Here is a 17,120-nt window from a genome sequence, read left to right on the forward strand (position 1 = left end):
GGGCCTGGCTGGGCTGGGAGGGCTTTTCCAGCGTCAGGGATTCTGTAAAACCAGGCTGCAAGCTCACAGAATCCATTGCTTTGGAAAGAATTATCTACATCTGTGCTGCTGAACCACAACAAAATATAAAGAAAAATAAATCTGAAACGATGTTGCAGAGTGACTTGGTGAAAACATGGAATTCACGAAGGAGCTCCCTGCAAACCTTCACTCTGGGCAAAGCCATCGGGACAGAAATCCACAACATCTGGGGCTGTAAAAATATAACAAATTCTGGCTGGTGTGCAGCTGTTTTATAAAATCCTTGTGCCCTGCTCCTCAAAGGACATGCATTTTATGGATCATTCTCACTGGAAAGCAGAAGGGGAAGAGTGTGCAAAGACAAATGGAATTTCTGGACATGTGACAGAAGCTGGAAGGGCTGGGACTGTTTGAGGCACAGAAGAAACCCAATGATCAGAACAGCAGCTGGAACATGCACATCAAGGTGATGGGTTAATGTGAACTTCATTTTCACTTGCTTGGTAAAAGCTTTGCCTCTTTTGTTGTCACTATCTCAACCTCAGCCTCTCACCCATTTTGTACTAAAGGGCCAGCAGGAGAAACTGAAACTTCTTTAAAACTGACTCAGCTGAACAAAACAAACACTGTTAAACCACAACCCAGAGTCCCAGGAACCTGGTCAAGAATTTAGTAAATACTGAAAGGAAGAGACAGATGTGAGTATCTACAATGGCACCAAACACAGGAATTGCTTTTGTGCTCTATAAAATCTGATTTTAAGATGTGAGGTTTTTTGCTGGTACTTAGGACAAAAGGTGTTTCTGTTGGGAAGATCATTGCTGGAATATCTGGCACTGACCAAGACAGAGCTAAAATCCCACAAGCCCAGGTGCCTATGGACTGACTTCAGTGCTTCTTTCTTGTCACAAAGAACATAAAAAAGGCACAAGAAGAATTAAAATATCACCTAACAATCCCCTCACACAACAGCATGGATGTAAAAATGCCTGTTTAAAATGTACACTGGCTGAGTTTTTAAATTTCTCTCACATACTTTAAATAGTTCTTTAATTTTCTGTTTGTGAAACTGGTCCAGGAGATAAATAAAAGTTCTTCTACTCACCAAAAGTTTCAATCCAGCAATACACAAAGGCATGGAAGCAGTCCATGAAACCACAGGGGACCACTGCCATGCCAAACAGGTCTATCAGTGCTTTACCGGACTGGGGCCTAGCAACATTCCCTGCTGAGTTAACTCCCAAACACTTCTCCATTTTGGAGACCATCAGGGCTCTGTGTTATGTCAAGACACTCGATGGCAGCTTTGGATCTTGAAAAAAAAATAGATCTCTGCTTGGAGTATGAGAAGTTGTTGTTATTACTGAGTCAGGAAAACAGTTGCAAGTGAGGTGCTGTTCTCTCCCAGAGCCCTCCTGGCTGATCCCCCTTTCTCAGACTTGTCCCCACAAATCACAAATACTGAAGCAAGCAGGACGTGGCTGGCAACAAAAAGCAGGTGTTTTACACACTCTAGAGGTGCATTTACCGCACCCTCAGATCCCAACAGCATCTCTGCACGAGTCATCTGGGATAATCCAACCCTGCCACTCTACACTTCCAAATACTTCTTCCTTGGAGGTCTCTGCCTGCTACAGACATGCTGAGCCTTCAGATCACTCCAGACCTTTCCCTCCACCTCCTACTACCACACACAACTACTGTAAGGCACCAGGTTTTATTAAAACAAGCTGTCATGTATTAGCAGGGTTGTTTCAGACTAAGTCCATAACTAATATGTGAATTAAAACACAGCAATAAAACCAATTGTGTGGGGTTTGATGTCAAGACCTGCAGCAGAACTGTCACAGTATTGCAAAATCAGCAACAATGAAGGGAGGTCAATTCTAGGTGAAACTTCCTAAAGTTCCAAGCACCCCCAGCTCTCTACACCCCCAGCAAAGGAGCTGATCTGCCTCATGTTGCTCCAAGGGAGCCATTTCCACCACAGAGTCCTCCTGAACACTGAAAGAATTAAGCAGAGAAGCACTGTGTTACCTGTCAAGACTCCCTGGAGAAACACACAGCAATCTGTACCTGCACTTCCCAAACCCCAGGGGATGGTACAGCCTGCTGGGAGCTAACGCCCCTGAAATCACCCTTAACACAAACCAAGTTAAGGTAAAGGCAAATAAAAATATTTATTTACAAAATATAAAAACAGACAACATAGTTACATTCATAAAGGTACACACAACAGGAAGGAAAGGAAGTTATGTTAAATATATTTACTGCAATGAAACTGGGAATGACATTCTGCACAAACATCTCAGTGTCTCCCTGGAGCAGGAGAGCCCGAAGTGCAGCTCCCACCTGCACTGAGGGAACAAGGAATCGGGTGCCCAACCATCAAATTCTGAGGGATTCCATGAAAATGCTATATATATAATTAATATTCTCTGTGCTTTTGGTGCTGTAAAAGACCCAGAAGAAAATTCCTTCTGTGCCTGTAGAACATCAGAAAGGTCTTGAGAAACAAAACACACCAAGTGCCGAGATGGCTTTGGCAGAAATTGATGGGAAGGCTCTGGGGTTTGGCTTTGGAAGGTGTGAGAACAAGGCTTCAGGTGCACTGAGGTAACGTCAACCCAAAAATATTAACACCTCTCTTAAATATTTAATTTACTTAATTACACCCACATCCCCTTCCCTCCCCCCCCCCCCCCAAAAATGTTCTTTGGAAGAAATTTCAAGGGGAAAAACACTCGCTTTGGTTTTTTTAGTTTATTATCCATACAATTAGATTCTCCTTTGGAAGGCCACGTGCAAGACAGCCATGGGAGAAAATGTGACTGCAAAACTAAAAAATCAATACATCCAGAGGAAGTGAAAGTTTTAGCAACTACTTACAATTTTTAATGGATTACATTGCCATGGGATGTTCTTTTTCTAAGACTGGTGGGACAATTGTAATTAGCACTATGTACATTATTGTGCAAATCTCAAGGTATTATTAATTAACCTCTGCAGGAAACTGAACAAGGAAGTTTTTTTCATCTTCTAGCTACAGTTAAAAGTTCTGTTGAGACCAAGAAGTCACCAGTTGCCAGAAGCAAGATGGGTACAGGCTGTTTCCACCACTGCCCACATGAGCATCCCCAATTTGCAGAGCTCAGCTCCTTAACTTAGTGCATGTTAGGCACTACCTTTTAAGTGCCTTTTTGGGTTTTTTCCCAGACTGCAATTTGGTACCAGACTGCCCAGGGGATGGTTTTGGTTTTCTTATATGATATGCTTTCCTTGCCTTCCTTACCTCAATGGCTGGCTTGGGGAAAACATCATCCTTGCCGTCGTCTTTGCCGTTTTTGTCCACGGGAACCCACTCTCCATACACACTGTCTGCCTCCTTCTTCCTATGCTGAGACCCAGAGGAAACAGGGAATTCCTTGGACAGGCTGACCTGATTTTTTGGTTGGGGTGGTGGTGCTGGTTTTATGCTGGGAGTCTGAAAGAGATAAAATGAGAAAAAATTAAGACTTGAAAACACACAAGAGTCACGAGGTGGTTTTGTTGCAAACACCTGGGATTTGGTTTTCACAGAACACTCATCCTTCTTACTGCAGAGTTAGTAAGCCTTTATAATTAATCATTTTGGCACAAGTGGCCTACAAATTGCACTGTAAGAGAAGATGAAAAATCCCTTAAACCAACCTCAGCAACCTAAAATCCCTGACCCCCCCTCTCCCAACTAACAGCATCACGAGAACAATCTCCACCTGCCACACAGGTATTTTGTATGGAAAGCTCCAAGGTAAAATCCTGGGTGGCAAAACATTGCCTGTGATCAAAAGCTCCACATGAGCAGAGAGAAAGCAGCTCTCAGCATTTGGGTTTCTAATTCTGGGCTATTTTTAGCAGCAGCCTGAGCCTCTGAGCAGACAATGTCTATGGCCTTGTTGTGCCTGGTGTTGTTAATACATTAAAAGCCTGCAGAAATCCCTGCCAGGTTCCCTTCCCAGCAGCACACACAGCAGGCAGCATTGGATAATACTGGATAAACCCCTAAGAATATGGATGGGACTGGTTTTAAGAGTAGGAGAGAGAAAGAACAAAACTGAAAGGGTCAAAAACCTGTCCAAGAGGCAGAGCAGCCCATAACCACTATAGAATATTCCTCCTCAGAGCCTGCAAGAATTCCAAGGTTTCTTGAGATCCACTGTAGCCTTTTCTAACAATACAATATAAAATCTAAATCCATTTCTACCTGCACCTTATGTAAATGTGCATTACTGCCTATTTTGTGTACACCACAAGCTATACATATTTATACAAAAACAGGAATGTTATTTCTATTTTTGCTGAGCATATTAAAGCTTTTTTAGTGCTTTATATCCTGCAAAATCAGAACAGACGATCATAGGCACAATGCCACCCCCAAAAATAAAATCTAAAAAAACCCACCCACCACCCCAAAAAACCCCAAACCCCAACAAAACTCAAACAAATTCTAATCCATGCTTCAAAGCATTTGATTCCCAGATGCATTTAAAGAAACACTCACAATTTCACCAAGATTATCAATTTAATCTTGATGGAATTGGGAGGGTTTCTTTAAATTGATAAAACTCCAAATTTCACCAAGATTATAAACCCTGATAAACTTCTGTAGAACTACTTGCATTATTTAAAAAGAACCAGGATTTAAAGCATTGGAAATTAAAGTAGCACTCACACTTAAGTTGAAGAAAATGGGTTTGGGTTCACTCAGTTTAAAAGGATGGTTATAGAAGGGACGTTCTTCCTCCTCTTCATCAGAAACATGAGGCTTGTTCACTATCACATCATCAGTGCTCTGAGCAATCTTCTTGCATTTCTGAAAAATACAACAGAGAAAAATGTCAGCTCTGAGTAAACCTGAACTTTCAATCCAAACTCACAAAGAATATTTTTATCAAAAAAAAGTGGTTTTCTTTACTAAACCAGGAGGTGGAAAATCTTTTAGCAACAGCATCAATAGATGTACTTTGGATATTCTACACAAATTATCCAACACTACCATGGCTCTGCCAAGCACTTCTTGGTTACTGACTCAGTTCTCTGGTAGTGCAGGGACCTTGTCAGAAGTGAAGGTTCCAGAAGATCTCAGATTCTTCTGGAGTACTGTGGTGGTGGCCAGCTATGCAACAGAATTAAATGTAAAACACAGAGGTGTTATGGGGATACCACAGTCAAACTGGGAGGAGCCTCCACAGGGGGAAAAAGAAAAGAGAGGAAGAAAAGGACAAAGACAAGAAGACTTTCTTGAGAGGCCAAAATTTTATGGTTGAAATGTCTTTACTGATTTCCTACCACCTGCACTGCTTCTATGGCCAGTTTCCAGTCAAAAGAACAGAAACATCATCCAACAGATTGCCTAAGTCAGAAAGGGAAAGGAGGGGCAGGTTTGAGGCCTCCAGATCAGCACAAGCTATGCTGGATCTTGGTCAGGTTATGTGAAAAACCATCCAGGATATCAGCACAGGGCACCTGCACCAGCTCAGCTCTTATCCAGTACTCCTGCTCCTCCAGCCCAGGCACAACTGCAGATTATTTCTCAGCACTTGGACACTGCTTCATCTCAGATTATTTCTGTAAACACAATTCCAGAACTGTCACACCGACAATGCAATTTAAAAAAAAAATGAAGGCACTTTTCTATTCCAATTTTCTCCATTCTGAGGGAAGTCCAAGGCCAGGCTGAACAGGGCTTGGAGCAACCTGGGACAGTGGAAGGTGTCCCTGCACATGGAAGGGGGTGGGACAGGTTGAGCTTTCAAGTCCCTTCCAACTCAAACCTGGAATTCCGTAACTAACACCACCAGAACAAAAATCAGGAGTGAAAGCTTTGGATTTCACTGGCAGGACTGCGGGGAGAACTACCTATTTGTGCAAAATTAGAGCAGAATCAAAACTTAAAATAAGAAAAAGCAAAATAATTGGATTTCATGCATTTCCACGGAATTAAAAATACCAGTTCTGATGACTTAAAAAAAAACTGTGTTAAGAATAAGGGCTCAAAAGGGAGGTCAGGCTTTGGAAGGGGCTGCCCAGGGGGGTTTGGAGTGCCCATCCTCCAAGGAAGGGCTGGAGGTGGCACTCAGTGCTCTGGGCTGGGGACAAGGTGGGCATGGGGCACAGCTGGGCCTGGCTGGGCTGGGAGGGCTTTTCCAGCCTCAGGGATCCCAGGATTCTGCACACAAGGCAGCTCTCAGGTGACACGAGCACACAGTGACAACCTCCCACAGTGTGGGCACTGTCAGGTCTGATGCTGCTGCTCTCCCTCACCTCAGTGAGCTCCTTCAAGGTGTCCCTTGAGGACTTCTGGTTGGCTTTGTCATCCTTCTTCTGGGACAGCAGAGGCATCAGGCTCGGGGGTAAGGGCACGCCAGACTTCGCACACATGGCGGCTGCGTTGGCTTTGGCGATTTCAAGTAGCTGGGCCTTGTCTAAAAAGATTCATTTTTTAAAAGAAAAGTTATTGTTTTTATAGTCTTGTTTTAAAAATAAAGAAACATTTCTGGCAAACTAAACTAAACAAGATTCTACCTGCACTGTGCATTTTTTATGTTCTGTGAAAATAACTAAAATGGTACTGAGTGGCTCCAGACTTTAGGCCTGGTCTGTGTGGAAGGCAAATGTAACCCAAAGCACAGCAGTCCCAATGACAGCATCCAACATCCCCCAACCCCTCAAGTTTGGATGTCTCTTACTTCACTGATTCATTCCAGTTTTGGCAATACTGAGTCCTTCCTACACAGCATAAAGTCCAGAGTTTCCTCATTAACTATCTCTGAAAAGCTCTGAAAGCTCTGGAGGAAATCCCATCTCCCCAGACATAGCCCAAAAGCTACTGACAACCACCAAACAGAAAAACAAGCTGAGTAAAATGTGCTCTTGCTTAAAATACAGTCAGATGAAAAACTCACTAAAACAGATTTTGCTTTAATAAGGAGAAAAGGACAGCCTTAACATAGAAATAGGAAATGAAAATTAATTAAGCCTTCTGCCAGTTTGCAAATAACTCCCTAACTGGAAGGCTTCCATGGTAACTCTGAGGCAGGACTGCAAGGTTCAGAACCTTAAGTCTACCACAGGTTTCCTCACACACTGTGCAAAAAGCTCAGCTCCCAAGTCAAACCTTCTTTCCCAAGGAAACAACACAGCCTCTCTTCCTCCAAGCACAGAGAAAAGATGCAGCTCATAAGATTTTATTTTCTGATCTGTTGAGTCTGGGACTATTTTTAGAAATAAGTCTCTCTTTTCTTCAAGTTCTTACCACGGGAAAGAGGCAAGACAGAGTACTGGGAACAGCTGACAACAGAGATTGGGACTCTCCAACTGGCACCTGAATGACCTTTGTTCTCAGGAGAAGTAGAAATTCTAAATTTTCTCACATACAAGTACTTGGCCTTCCCTATTACCATGCAGAGTGTTCTCAAGACTGAAACACGCTACTTTTGTACAAAAGCTCTAGAACCAAGGTAAAACTGGCTCTAAAGAGGTTTTCATTCAAATGCTCAGCATTGATTCTGTTCCAACATAAAAGTTCCTACTGGAAGTCACTGCCTAAAACTAATGCACAGACTGACTTCCAAGAAATTCCTTATGAACGCTGCAGAGCTAAAATCAGACTACGCAAATCCACCCACGACCACCTCACCACAGAACCACTGTAAATAAAGCAGTCACTTACCCAGGTCTGTAAGACGTTTGGGTGATCTGCTGGAGAACTCCGAGGACCTGGACCTGCGCCGGTCGGGGGATCTGCTGTAGCGTCTTCTCCCCGAGGACCGCGAGCGCCGCAGTCGGATCGGGGACCTGCTGGAGCTCCGTCTCCTTCCCCTGGACCGCGACCGCCTCTGGCGAAGAGGGGTCCGACTCCTGCTCCGCAATCGGAGCGATATCCTACGGTCTCTCGAGTCGGATCTTCTCCTTCTCCTGTCAGTAGACCTTGATCTGTTTCTCTGAGACCTCTTGCGCCTGTCTCTCGACAAGGAGCGCCGCCTTCGTGATGCCGACCTTGACCTGCTCCTCCTCCTGTGCCTGGAACGCGACAACGAGCTGGACCGAGATCTTGACGCCCTTCTCCGTGTTGCTGACCTGGAGCGATTCCGTCTGGAGCGCGAGTCTGTATCGTATCTCTTGGACCTGCGCTGGGAGGACCTGGAGCGTCGGCTTCTGGACCTGCGTGATGACTCTTTGTCTGCTGTTTTCTCCACGGACTTGGACTGACTCCTCTGGCGAGCTGCGGACCTGGAGCGTCTCCGCCGGGACCTCCGCGAGGACTCCTTGTCTGCTGTTTTTTCTACAGATGTTGACTGGCTCCTCTGGCGAGCCGTGGACCTGGAGCGTCTCCGTCTGTACCTCCGCACGGACTCTTTGTCTGCTGTTTTTTCTACAGAGGTGGATCGACTCTTCTGGCGAGCAGGAGACTTTGAGTGTCTGCTTACAGATCTCTGCGGAGACTCTTTGTCAGAAGCTTTATCAACAGATTTGGATCTGGATTTTTCACGTTCGGAAGACTCAGAACGTCTGCTTTCAGGGACAAAGGAAGAGTCCTGTTCCTCCGACTGCTCAAGAGGCATGGAATCCTGCTTTTCTTCATCTGCCAAAGAGGGCTCCGCATCTTCTCCCTCCTCTTCACCACTGGAAGACTCTGACTCATGCTCATCTGATGATGTGGACTCTCTTTGTTCAGCTGTCAACGAGGGCTCTGCATCCTCTCCTTCTTCTTCACCAGTGGTAGACCTCGATTCAGCGCCATCAGGGGATGCAGAACGTCTGTGTTCAGCTGTCAGAGGTTCCACATCCTCAGCTTCTTCACCAGCAGTAGACCTTGACTCTTGCTCATCTGATGAAGTGGAATCTCTTTGTTCAGCTGCAGAGGAGGGTTCCACATCCTCTGCATCTTCACCAGCAGTAGACCTTGACTCGTGTTCATCTGAAGATGCGGAGTGTCTACGCTCAGCTGTCAGAGAGAGCTCCTGGTCCTCTGCTTCCTCGCCAACGGTTGACCTTGACTCACGTCCATCAGGAGACACAGAGCGATGTTCAGCTGTCAAATCCTCTGCTTCTTCATCAGCTGTAGACCTTGACTCATGGTCATCAGAAGATGTGGAGTGTCTACGTTCAGCGGTCAAGGAGGGCTCCCCATCTTCTGCATCTTCCCCAGCAGCAGACCTTGACTCACGGTCGTCTGAGGATACGGAGTCTCTTCTTCCAGCTGGCAAGGAGCCTTCTGCGTCCTCTGCCTCTTCTCCTGTAGTTGACCTTGACTCGTGCTCATCAGAGGACTCAGAGCACCTACGTTCTGTTGTCAAAGGCTGCTCCAGATCCTCTGCTTCTTCACCAATGCTAGATCTTGACTCATGCTCATCAGGGGAAGTGGAACGCCTCTCCAGATCATCCATTTCTTCATCTACAGTAGATTTCTGGTCATGACCCTCAGGGGACACAGATCGTCTACATTCAGAAGTCACAGAGGACTCCAGACCCTCTTCCTCCATGGGAGACTTCAGCTCGTGACCTTCCTGATAGGAGGATGTGGAGTATCTACGCTCAGATCTCACAGAGGGCTCCAGATCCCCTGTTTCTTCACCAGGGCCCGACCTCACACTGTAGTTATCAGGAGACACCGAGCGCCCACCTTCAGGCGTTGCATGATCCATTTTTTCAACAGGAATGGATTTCAAGTCATTGTCATCAGGGGACATGGAGGCTCTATCGTTCAGTGTCAAAGGTTCAAGACCGTCTACTTTTCCAGCACTGGTGAATCTCAGCTCCTGCCCATCAGGGGATGCTCCATGTTCCCTTTCAGGTGTTGGAGAATGGTCCCGCACATCTGCTTTCTGGAGAGAGGTGAAACTCACCTCCTGGCTCTCAAAAAAGAGATGGTCACGTTCAGCTGTCAAAGCAGAATCCACACCCTCTGTTTTCTCAGCGTGCGCCAATCTTGACTCATACTCTTCAGGTGACATCGCATGTTCAGATGTCAGAGAAGGTTCCTTGGCTATTACTCTTTCAGCAGGGCTGGACTGCAGCTCCTGACCTTCAGGGGTCATGGGACATTCACCTTCAGACAAGGACAACTCCTGCACCTCTGTTTTTCCAGCAACAGCAGACTGCACCTCCTGGCTATCGGTGGATACGGAACTTTCACTTTCAGAGGCTTCAGAAGGTTCCTCCAATTCTTCTTTTTCAACAGGACTGGATCTCAAATTACGCCTTTCGGGGGATGCATCATACTCGTTTTCAGACAGCAAAGAACACTCCTGCACCTCTGGTTTTTCAGTGTAAGCACAGAGCAGCTCCTGCCCCTCAGGAGATGCAGCATATTGGTTGTCTGGGACCAGCACTGGCTCCTGCTCTGCTGTGCTTTCAGCGAGGCCAGACTGCTGTACTTGGCTTTGACAGAAGATAGAATATTCACTGCCAGGTATCAGAGAAGGCTCCTGCACCTCCTTCTCAGCAGGGCTGGCCGTCACCTCCTGGCCCTCAGAAGACTCACCATATTCATTTTCAGGTAGCAGAGAACACTCCTGCACTTCTGCTTTTTCAGCCAAGAAAGATGGCAACCTGTGATCTTTAGAAGACACAGCACTGTCAGGAACCACAGCCTCCTCCTGCACCTCTGCCTTCTCAGGAGAGCTGGACCTCAACTCCTGGCCCACCCAGGACACGGCATACTCATTTTCAGACACGGGAGCAGGCTGTTGCACCTGTGTGTTTTCAGCAGAGGGTGATCGCAGCTCCTGGCTGTCAACGGACTCCAGACATCTTTCTTCAGGCATCTGATAAAGCTTCCGCAGCTCTGCTTTTTCAGCAGGGGTCGATGTCAACTCCGGGCCATCAAGCCCTATCATGTACTCATTTTCAGACACTTGAGAAGGCTCCTCAGTTCTTTCAAAACAGGTGGATGCCAACTCATGACCATCGGAGGCAAGAGAACACCTGCTTTCCAGGTTCACCTGTATTTCTTCACTGTAGGCAGATCTCAGCTTGTAGCCATCAGGGGATGCAAGGTGTTTCACTTCAGATGAATTCAGCACCTCTTTTTCCACAGGAACGGGTCTCAATTCGTGACTGTCGGGCAACAGCAGAATCCCACCTTCCGATGTCAGAGCAGTCACTGGGGGCTGTAGCTTTTCAGGTGTGCCCACCGATTCACAACCATCAGCAGACACGGAGAACCCACTTTCCAGTGAGAGAGCAGGCTTCTGGATCTCCACTTTTTCAACTGCAGCAGATGTCAATTTATAGCCTTCAGGAAAGATGGAACACCGGAGCTCAGATGCCACTGACAGTTCTGCACTCTCTGTTTGCTCAAAGGAATTGTACTTTGCTTTGTGGCCATCGTGGCATATGGGAATCCCACTTTTAGACATCACCAAAGATCCTGCACCATCTATTTTTCCAGTTAGGTATCTCGACTCATGCATTTCCGAAGATCTGGAGCAGTCAACCTCAAGGACTTGTGGAAGTGTTGGACCATCTAAACCTTTGTCAACAGATGATCTGGACTCGTGAACTTCAAAAGAAGACACTGAAACAAGGTCGGCAGACACCTCAACAGAACCACACACAGATGTGAGGGAAACATCTGGTGCTTTGACTTTTTCGACAGATAAAAATCTTTGTTCATTTCCATGTGGTGACTTAAAGGACTCGCCTACAGACAATGGAAGCTCCTCTATTGGTGCAGCAAAGCTGGATCCTGATCCACGTCCATCAGAAGACATGAAATGTCCACTGTCAGAAGCCAGAGAAGGCTCCTGCATCTGGCCCGACTCACAGCCATCAGGGATCACAGGGCAGATCATTTCAGGTGGCAGGAAAGGCCTCTGAGCTTCCACTGCTCCAGGGCTGTCAGCCAGGTGGGAAGACTCACGTTCAGGTACTTGCAGAACCTGTGAAAGCTCTGTGTGTTCACCAGGGATATGCCGTGATTCGTGACCATCAGACAAGTTGGAGAGCCCAGCTTCAGACAGGAGAGAAGACGACTGAACTTGCGTGTCTCTTTTAAGTGTTGGAGGAAGCTCTGGACCTTCTACTTCTCTGAGAGGTGCAGTTCTGGACTCATCTTCACGGGATGGAGAGAGATGGAATTCTGCTATGGAAGAAGTTTCTAGATCTCCCCTTTTTTCAACAGATGAGGATCTGGACTTGGATGTGGAGTATGGAAGTTCAGGTAGCAGTGAAGACTCCGGAGCTGCTGCTTTTTCAGTTGATCCATTTTCAGATGTCATAGACAGCTCTGAATCCTGTGGTTTTTCCACAGATGTGGATTTCAATTCCTGGTCATCTGGGGTTTTGGAGCTATCAAATTCAGATGCTGCAGAATGCTGCAGATCGGCTGTTTTTTCAACAGATGAAGAGCTTTCCTCAAGGCTCTCCGAAGTTTTGGAAAATCCACTTCCAAATGATGGCGGCAGCACTGGGCCATTTACTCCTTCATCAGACAAAGCTACTGATGTGGGACCATTAGAGGATTTACCTTCACTTCCAGAAGACTGAGGAACATCTTTATCAAGATCTTTGGCTGACTCCTGAAGTTCAGAAGACTCCACATGCTTGCTACTGGACTTCGCTGAGGATAACTTATCTTTTTTTTCTACAGATTTGGACCTTGACTTAACACTGTCAGAGGACTTGGAACGTTTCCGTTTGGATTTTTTTGAAGACTCCTTGCGCTTTTTTTCAACAGACCTAGACCTAGACTTGTAACGTTCAGAAGATTTTGAGCGTCGACGCTTGGATTTTCGTGAGGATTCCTTCTTTTTTTCCACTGATTTGGATCTAGACTTGTAACGGTCAGAGGACTTGGAGCGCTGACGTTTAGACTTCCGTGATGATTGCTTCCGATCTCTTTTTTCTACTGACCTGGATCGAGACTTGTAGCGATCTGAGGACTTTGAGCGCTGACGTTTGGACCTCCGTACAGATGCCTTCCGACCTCTTTTCTCAACAGATCTTGACCTGGATTTTGAACGATCAGAGGAACCAGACCGATGTCTGAACCTCCAGGAGTATTCTTTGCCTCCTCCCTTTTCTGAAGACCTGGATCTAGATTTTGAACGGTCAGAGGACCTGGAATGTCTGCGTCGGGATCGCCAGGAGGACAACCTCTTTTCAACTGACCGTGACTTAGATCTGTAGCGGTCAGAAGACCTGGAACGTCTGCGCCCGGACCTTCGGGAGGACAGTCGCTTCTCCACTGACCTGGACTTGGATCTGTAGCGGTCAGAAGACCTGGAACGTCTGCGCCCAGACCTTCGGGAGGACAGTCGCTTCTCCACTGACCTAGACTTGGATCTGTAGCGGTCAGAAGACCTGGAACGTCTGCGCCCGGACCTTCGGGAGGATAATCGCTTCTCCACTGACCGTGACTTAGACCTGTAGCGGTCAGAAGACCTGGAACGTCTGCGCCCGGACCTTCGGGAGGACAGTCGCTTCTCCACTGACCTGGACTTGGATCTGTAGCGGTCAGACGACCTGGAACGTCTGCGTCTGGACCTTCGGGAGGACAATCGCTTCTCCACAGACCTGGATTTAGACCTGTAGTGGTCAGACGACCTGGAACGTCTCCGTCTGGACAATCGCTTTTCTGCAGATCTGGATTTAGACCTGTAACGGTCAGATGACCTGGAACGTCTGCGCCTGGACCGCCGGGAAGACATTCTTCTCTCTCTCTTCTCCACAGATCGGGACCTAGATTTGGAATGCTTTTTTCTGGAAACTGAATAGTTTCTGCTCCTAGAACGTGCTCTTTTAGAGGTCAAACGCCTGGAAGTAGAACGTGACCTTGATTTTTTCTTCCGCTTCCTAGACCTGGACTGTGACTTGGAACGGCTCCTTTTCTGTTTCTTTGAATCATGTTTTTTCTCACTGGTTCTATGACTACTTTTTTCAATAACATTCTCAAGCCTCATGAGAGTCTCCTTCATTCGTGCTGCCACATCAGGTTGCACATCAGATGTTTCTGAGTCTCTTTTCTCTGAGTCCTCTTCTGGAGTTGCTTCTTTGATATCCTCAGCCTCTGGAGTGTCTTCCAACTGGCCTTCCTCTATAAGTTCTGGACCTGTTTCTGCATCAGTGTCAGGTACTGGAGCTGCTTCCAAATCTTTTGTCTCTGCCCCCAACCCTACAGCTGCTTCTGCATCTTTCAGCTCTACATCAGTCTGAGGAGCTGTTTCCAAATCTTGTGTTTCTGCTACAGGAGTCTCTGCTGAACCTTTCTCCTCTGCTGCATGTGAAGAACTAAAATCTGTTTCTGCTACTATAGGCTCAGATATTTGAGTCTGCTCCACATCTTCCTTCTCAATGAGCATATCCTCCACCTGCTGACTCTGCACTCCTTCTACATATTGTACCTCAGCTGCCACTTCATGTTCTTCCAGTGTTGTTTCCAGGCCTTTCATATCCCCTGATTTTGGTACTGGTTCAGAAGATTTTGTTTCAGAAGCACCCAAGATTTCTGGAGCCTCTTCTGAACTCTTCCATTCTGCAGCAGGTTTTGCTTCTAGAACTACTTGAAGCTCTTCTTGCTTTTCAGTGTGCAAGTATTCTGGAACAGCTGCTGAAGCATCACTCATGGGTACCTCAAGCTCTTTACCTGCTTCAGAACCTTTCGCCTCTACTGTTGCAGATTCTTTCATGCTCTCCAACCACCTCACTCCTCCAGCTTCTGATGCTGGCTCCAGATATTTTGCTTTCTCCATTTCTGAGGGCTCATTTCCTTGTGTGCTGATCCTCCCTGCTGCAATTCCATGTTCTACAGCAGATCCCTGAGTTTGCACATCTGTCAATTCTGTCAGTACTCCTGATGCCATACTGTTTTCTTCCACTCTGGGCAAAGACTCCAATACTGCTGCTGAATCACCTACTATTTGTTCCTGAACAGATTTTGAACTGGTTTCTGAAGTTTGCACAGGTTCTAGGATTGCTTCTCTGCTCCTTATCTCTGCTTCTGGAGCGCATTCTGAATCCCTTCTCTCCCTCAGCACCTCAGTTTGTGAGGTTCTCGTGTGTGTCATGACCTGCGACTGTGAAATGATGGAACTCTCTGTTTGGTTTGAACGGAGAGGTTCTCTCTCTACTGTGGTTTGCCATGGCATCACCCCTGCCAATGCCTCAGCCTCTCTAACTGGTTCCACGTTTTCATGCGCAACCACAGGTTCAGGAGTCCTTTCTAAGGCAAGAAGTACTGGACTTGCAACAGTCCCACAATGCAGAGCTTCTTCTGAAGCTTTCACACCTTCCACTTGTAAGGACATTGAAGCTGTTGTAGAAGTTTTTGCTTCCACCACAGCCACCGGTCTCAGAACTCCTCCTGGACCTTGTGTGTTTTCCTTCTGCAAAGACAGGGCAGATGCCAAACCTCTCATGTGTGATTCACCCTCAGGTCTTGATTCTCTGAGCAACAAAGTACCTTCTGAATCTTTTGCTTGCGGACTTCTAAAACCCTCTGCCATCTGGACTTCTGGAGCTGTTCGGGGAACGAAGGTCTGTACAACCTCTGCGGGTTCTGAAGTTGCTCTTAATCCTTTTGCCTCTGCAACCACATTCACACCTGTCAATCCTGCTGGAAGCACAGATCCCTGGGCTCTGTCCACACTCCTAGTTTCTGTCAAGACTCCATGTTGTACAAAGGTTCCTGATGCACCCAGTGCTGTTGCAGGACCTGTGGTACCTTCCACATTTTTGCCTTGCAGACTTTCATGAGCTGCTCTAACATCTTTTGCTACAACACCCACAGGTTCCATGGCTGTTTCCAAAGCTTTCACATTTCCCATAGCTGGTTCCATATCCTTTATTTCTGTAACAGCTCCTGGTGCTGGGGGTGTTTTGGCACTTTTTATTTCAACATGGGTCACAGGGGTGGCTGCAGATATTGTCAAAGGATGTTGCAAAGGTACACCTGCTTTCAGGACCCCTGAACTCTCCACAGGGCTGCCCTGCGGCACGTTTAAACTCCCAGATATAGCTGAGGGCTGCAGGGCTGGCTCCAAAGTTCTGCTCACACCCCCCAGTTCCAAAGAGCTCTCCACACTTGTCACATTGCCCATATGCAGAGATTTTTCAGTTGTTTCTGGAATTTTCACTTCTTGCCCAGCCACAGCCACATGAGCTACAGTCACAGCACTGGGATGCGCCCAATTCGCAGGTGTAGGAATTGTTGTCACACCACCAGCCAAGGACATGGATTCTGAAGCTGTTTCCGTGTCCTGTGCTCCCCTCTGAGACACAGACTGCAGAGATGCTTCAGAGTAAGTCAACACCTCCATGGTCTCAGGCTCAAGAGCTGCATCCAAAGCTTTTACTTCCCCAGTGCCTTGAGATTTCAGAGTAACTTCTGAACCTCTCAGTGCTTCTACTGAATCTTTCTGAATCTCTGATTTACTGACAATTCCAGTTGGGATGCTGGACCAAGTATAATTTCCAGTATCAACAACACTGGCATTAATAGCTACAGGATAAATATTTTCATGGGACTGTTGAATTTGTTCTTCGCTAGTGCAAATTCTAGTTTGAGCTATACTAGTATTTTCTGGGATATTAGACTGGATGCTTTCTAAATTAAATGGAGGATTTGTTGCACACAAAGTCCCCTCCCCACTTCCAAGATTTTCTGCAGATTGCTGAGAATCAGTCACTGAATGAGAAACAAGTCCTAAAGCTTGATTATCAAGCCCCTCAGTTGGTTTAGAGCACAGTTCTGGCTGCACATGGCCAGCCAGGTTTGCATCTGCAAACACTCCATGCTGTACATTCAGTTGGGAGCTGGACTGCTCTGGCATCAAGTGAAGAGCCGGCTGCACGTCTGCAGATTCTCCGGGACGTGCACTCAACTTGGATTCCTTTGGTTGCTTTTTATGCTTTTTCTCTTTCTTCCTTTTCTTCTTCTTTTTCTTCTTCTTCTTGCTTTTGTGTTTCTTGTTTTTCTTTGCTTTTTTCCTAGGAATTTCATCTTCACCAGTAGAGCTCCTTTTTGTAGACTGAGTACTATTTTTCACAGTATTTTTGTCTACATCTAGAAAAAATGACATTTACTTTGTAAAAATGTATAAGACTGCATTTTAAAA

General features: G+C 46.4%; 1 protein-coding gene across 2 annotated transcripts in view; it reads right to left on the minus strand.

Annotated features, from left to right (window-relative positions):
* The window catches only part of SON (SON DNA binding protein), a 36,222-nt gene that overhangs the window by 13,341 nt on the left and 5,761 nt on the right, over positions 1 to 17,120 (minus strand). For both annotated transcript variants that reach the window (XR_004238583.1, XM_032101220.1), the window contains exons 3-6: positions 7,733 to 17,068; positions 6,325 to 6,485; positions 4,733 to 4,873; positions 3,314 to 3,505 (exon numbers count right to left, since the gene is read on the minus strand). Coding sequence is in view for 1 of the 2 variants with exons in the window: in XM_032101220.1 (XP_031957111.1) it covers positions 3,314 to 3,505; positions 4,733 to 4,873; positions 6,325 to 6,485; positions 7,733 to 17,068 (9,830 nt within the window). In the remaining variant the exon portion in view is untranslated. The remainder of the gene's footprint in view (positions 1 to 3,313; positions 3,506 to 4,732; positions 4,874 to 6,324; positions 6,486 to 7,732; positions 17,069 to 17,120) is intronic.

The sequence above is a fragment of the Corvus moneduloides genome, chromosome 2, assembly GCF_009650955.1.
Source record: "Corvus moneduloides isolate bCorMon1 chromosome 2, bCorMon1.pri, whole genome shotgun sequence".
Classification (NCBI taxonomy): domain Eukaryota; kingdom Metazoa; phylum Chordata; class Aves; order Passeriformes; family Corvidae; genus Corvus; species Corvus moneduloides.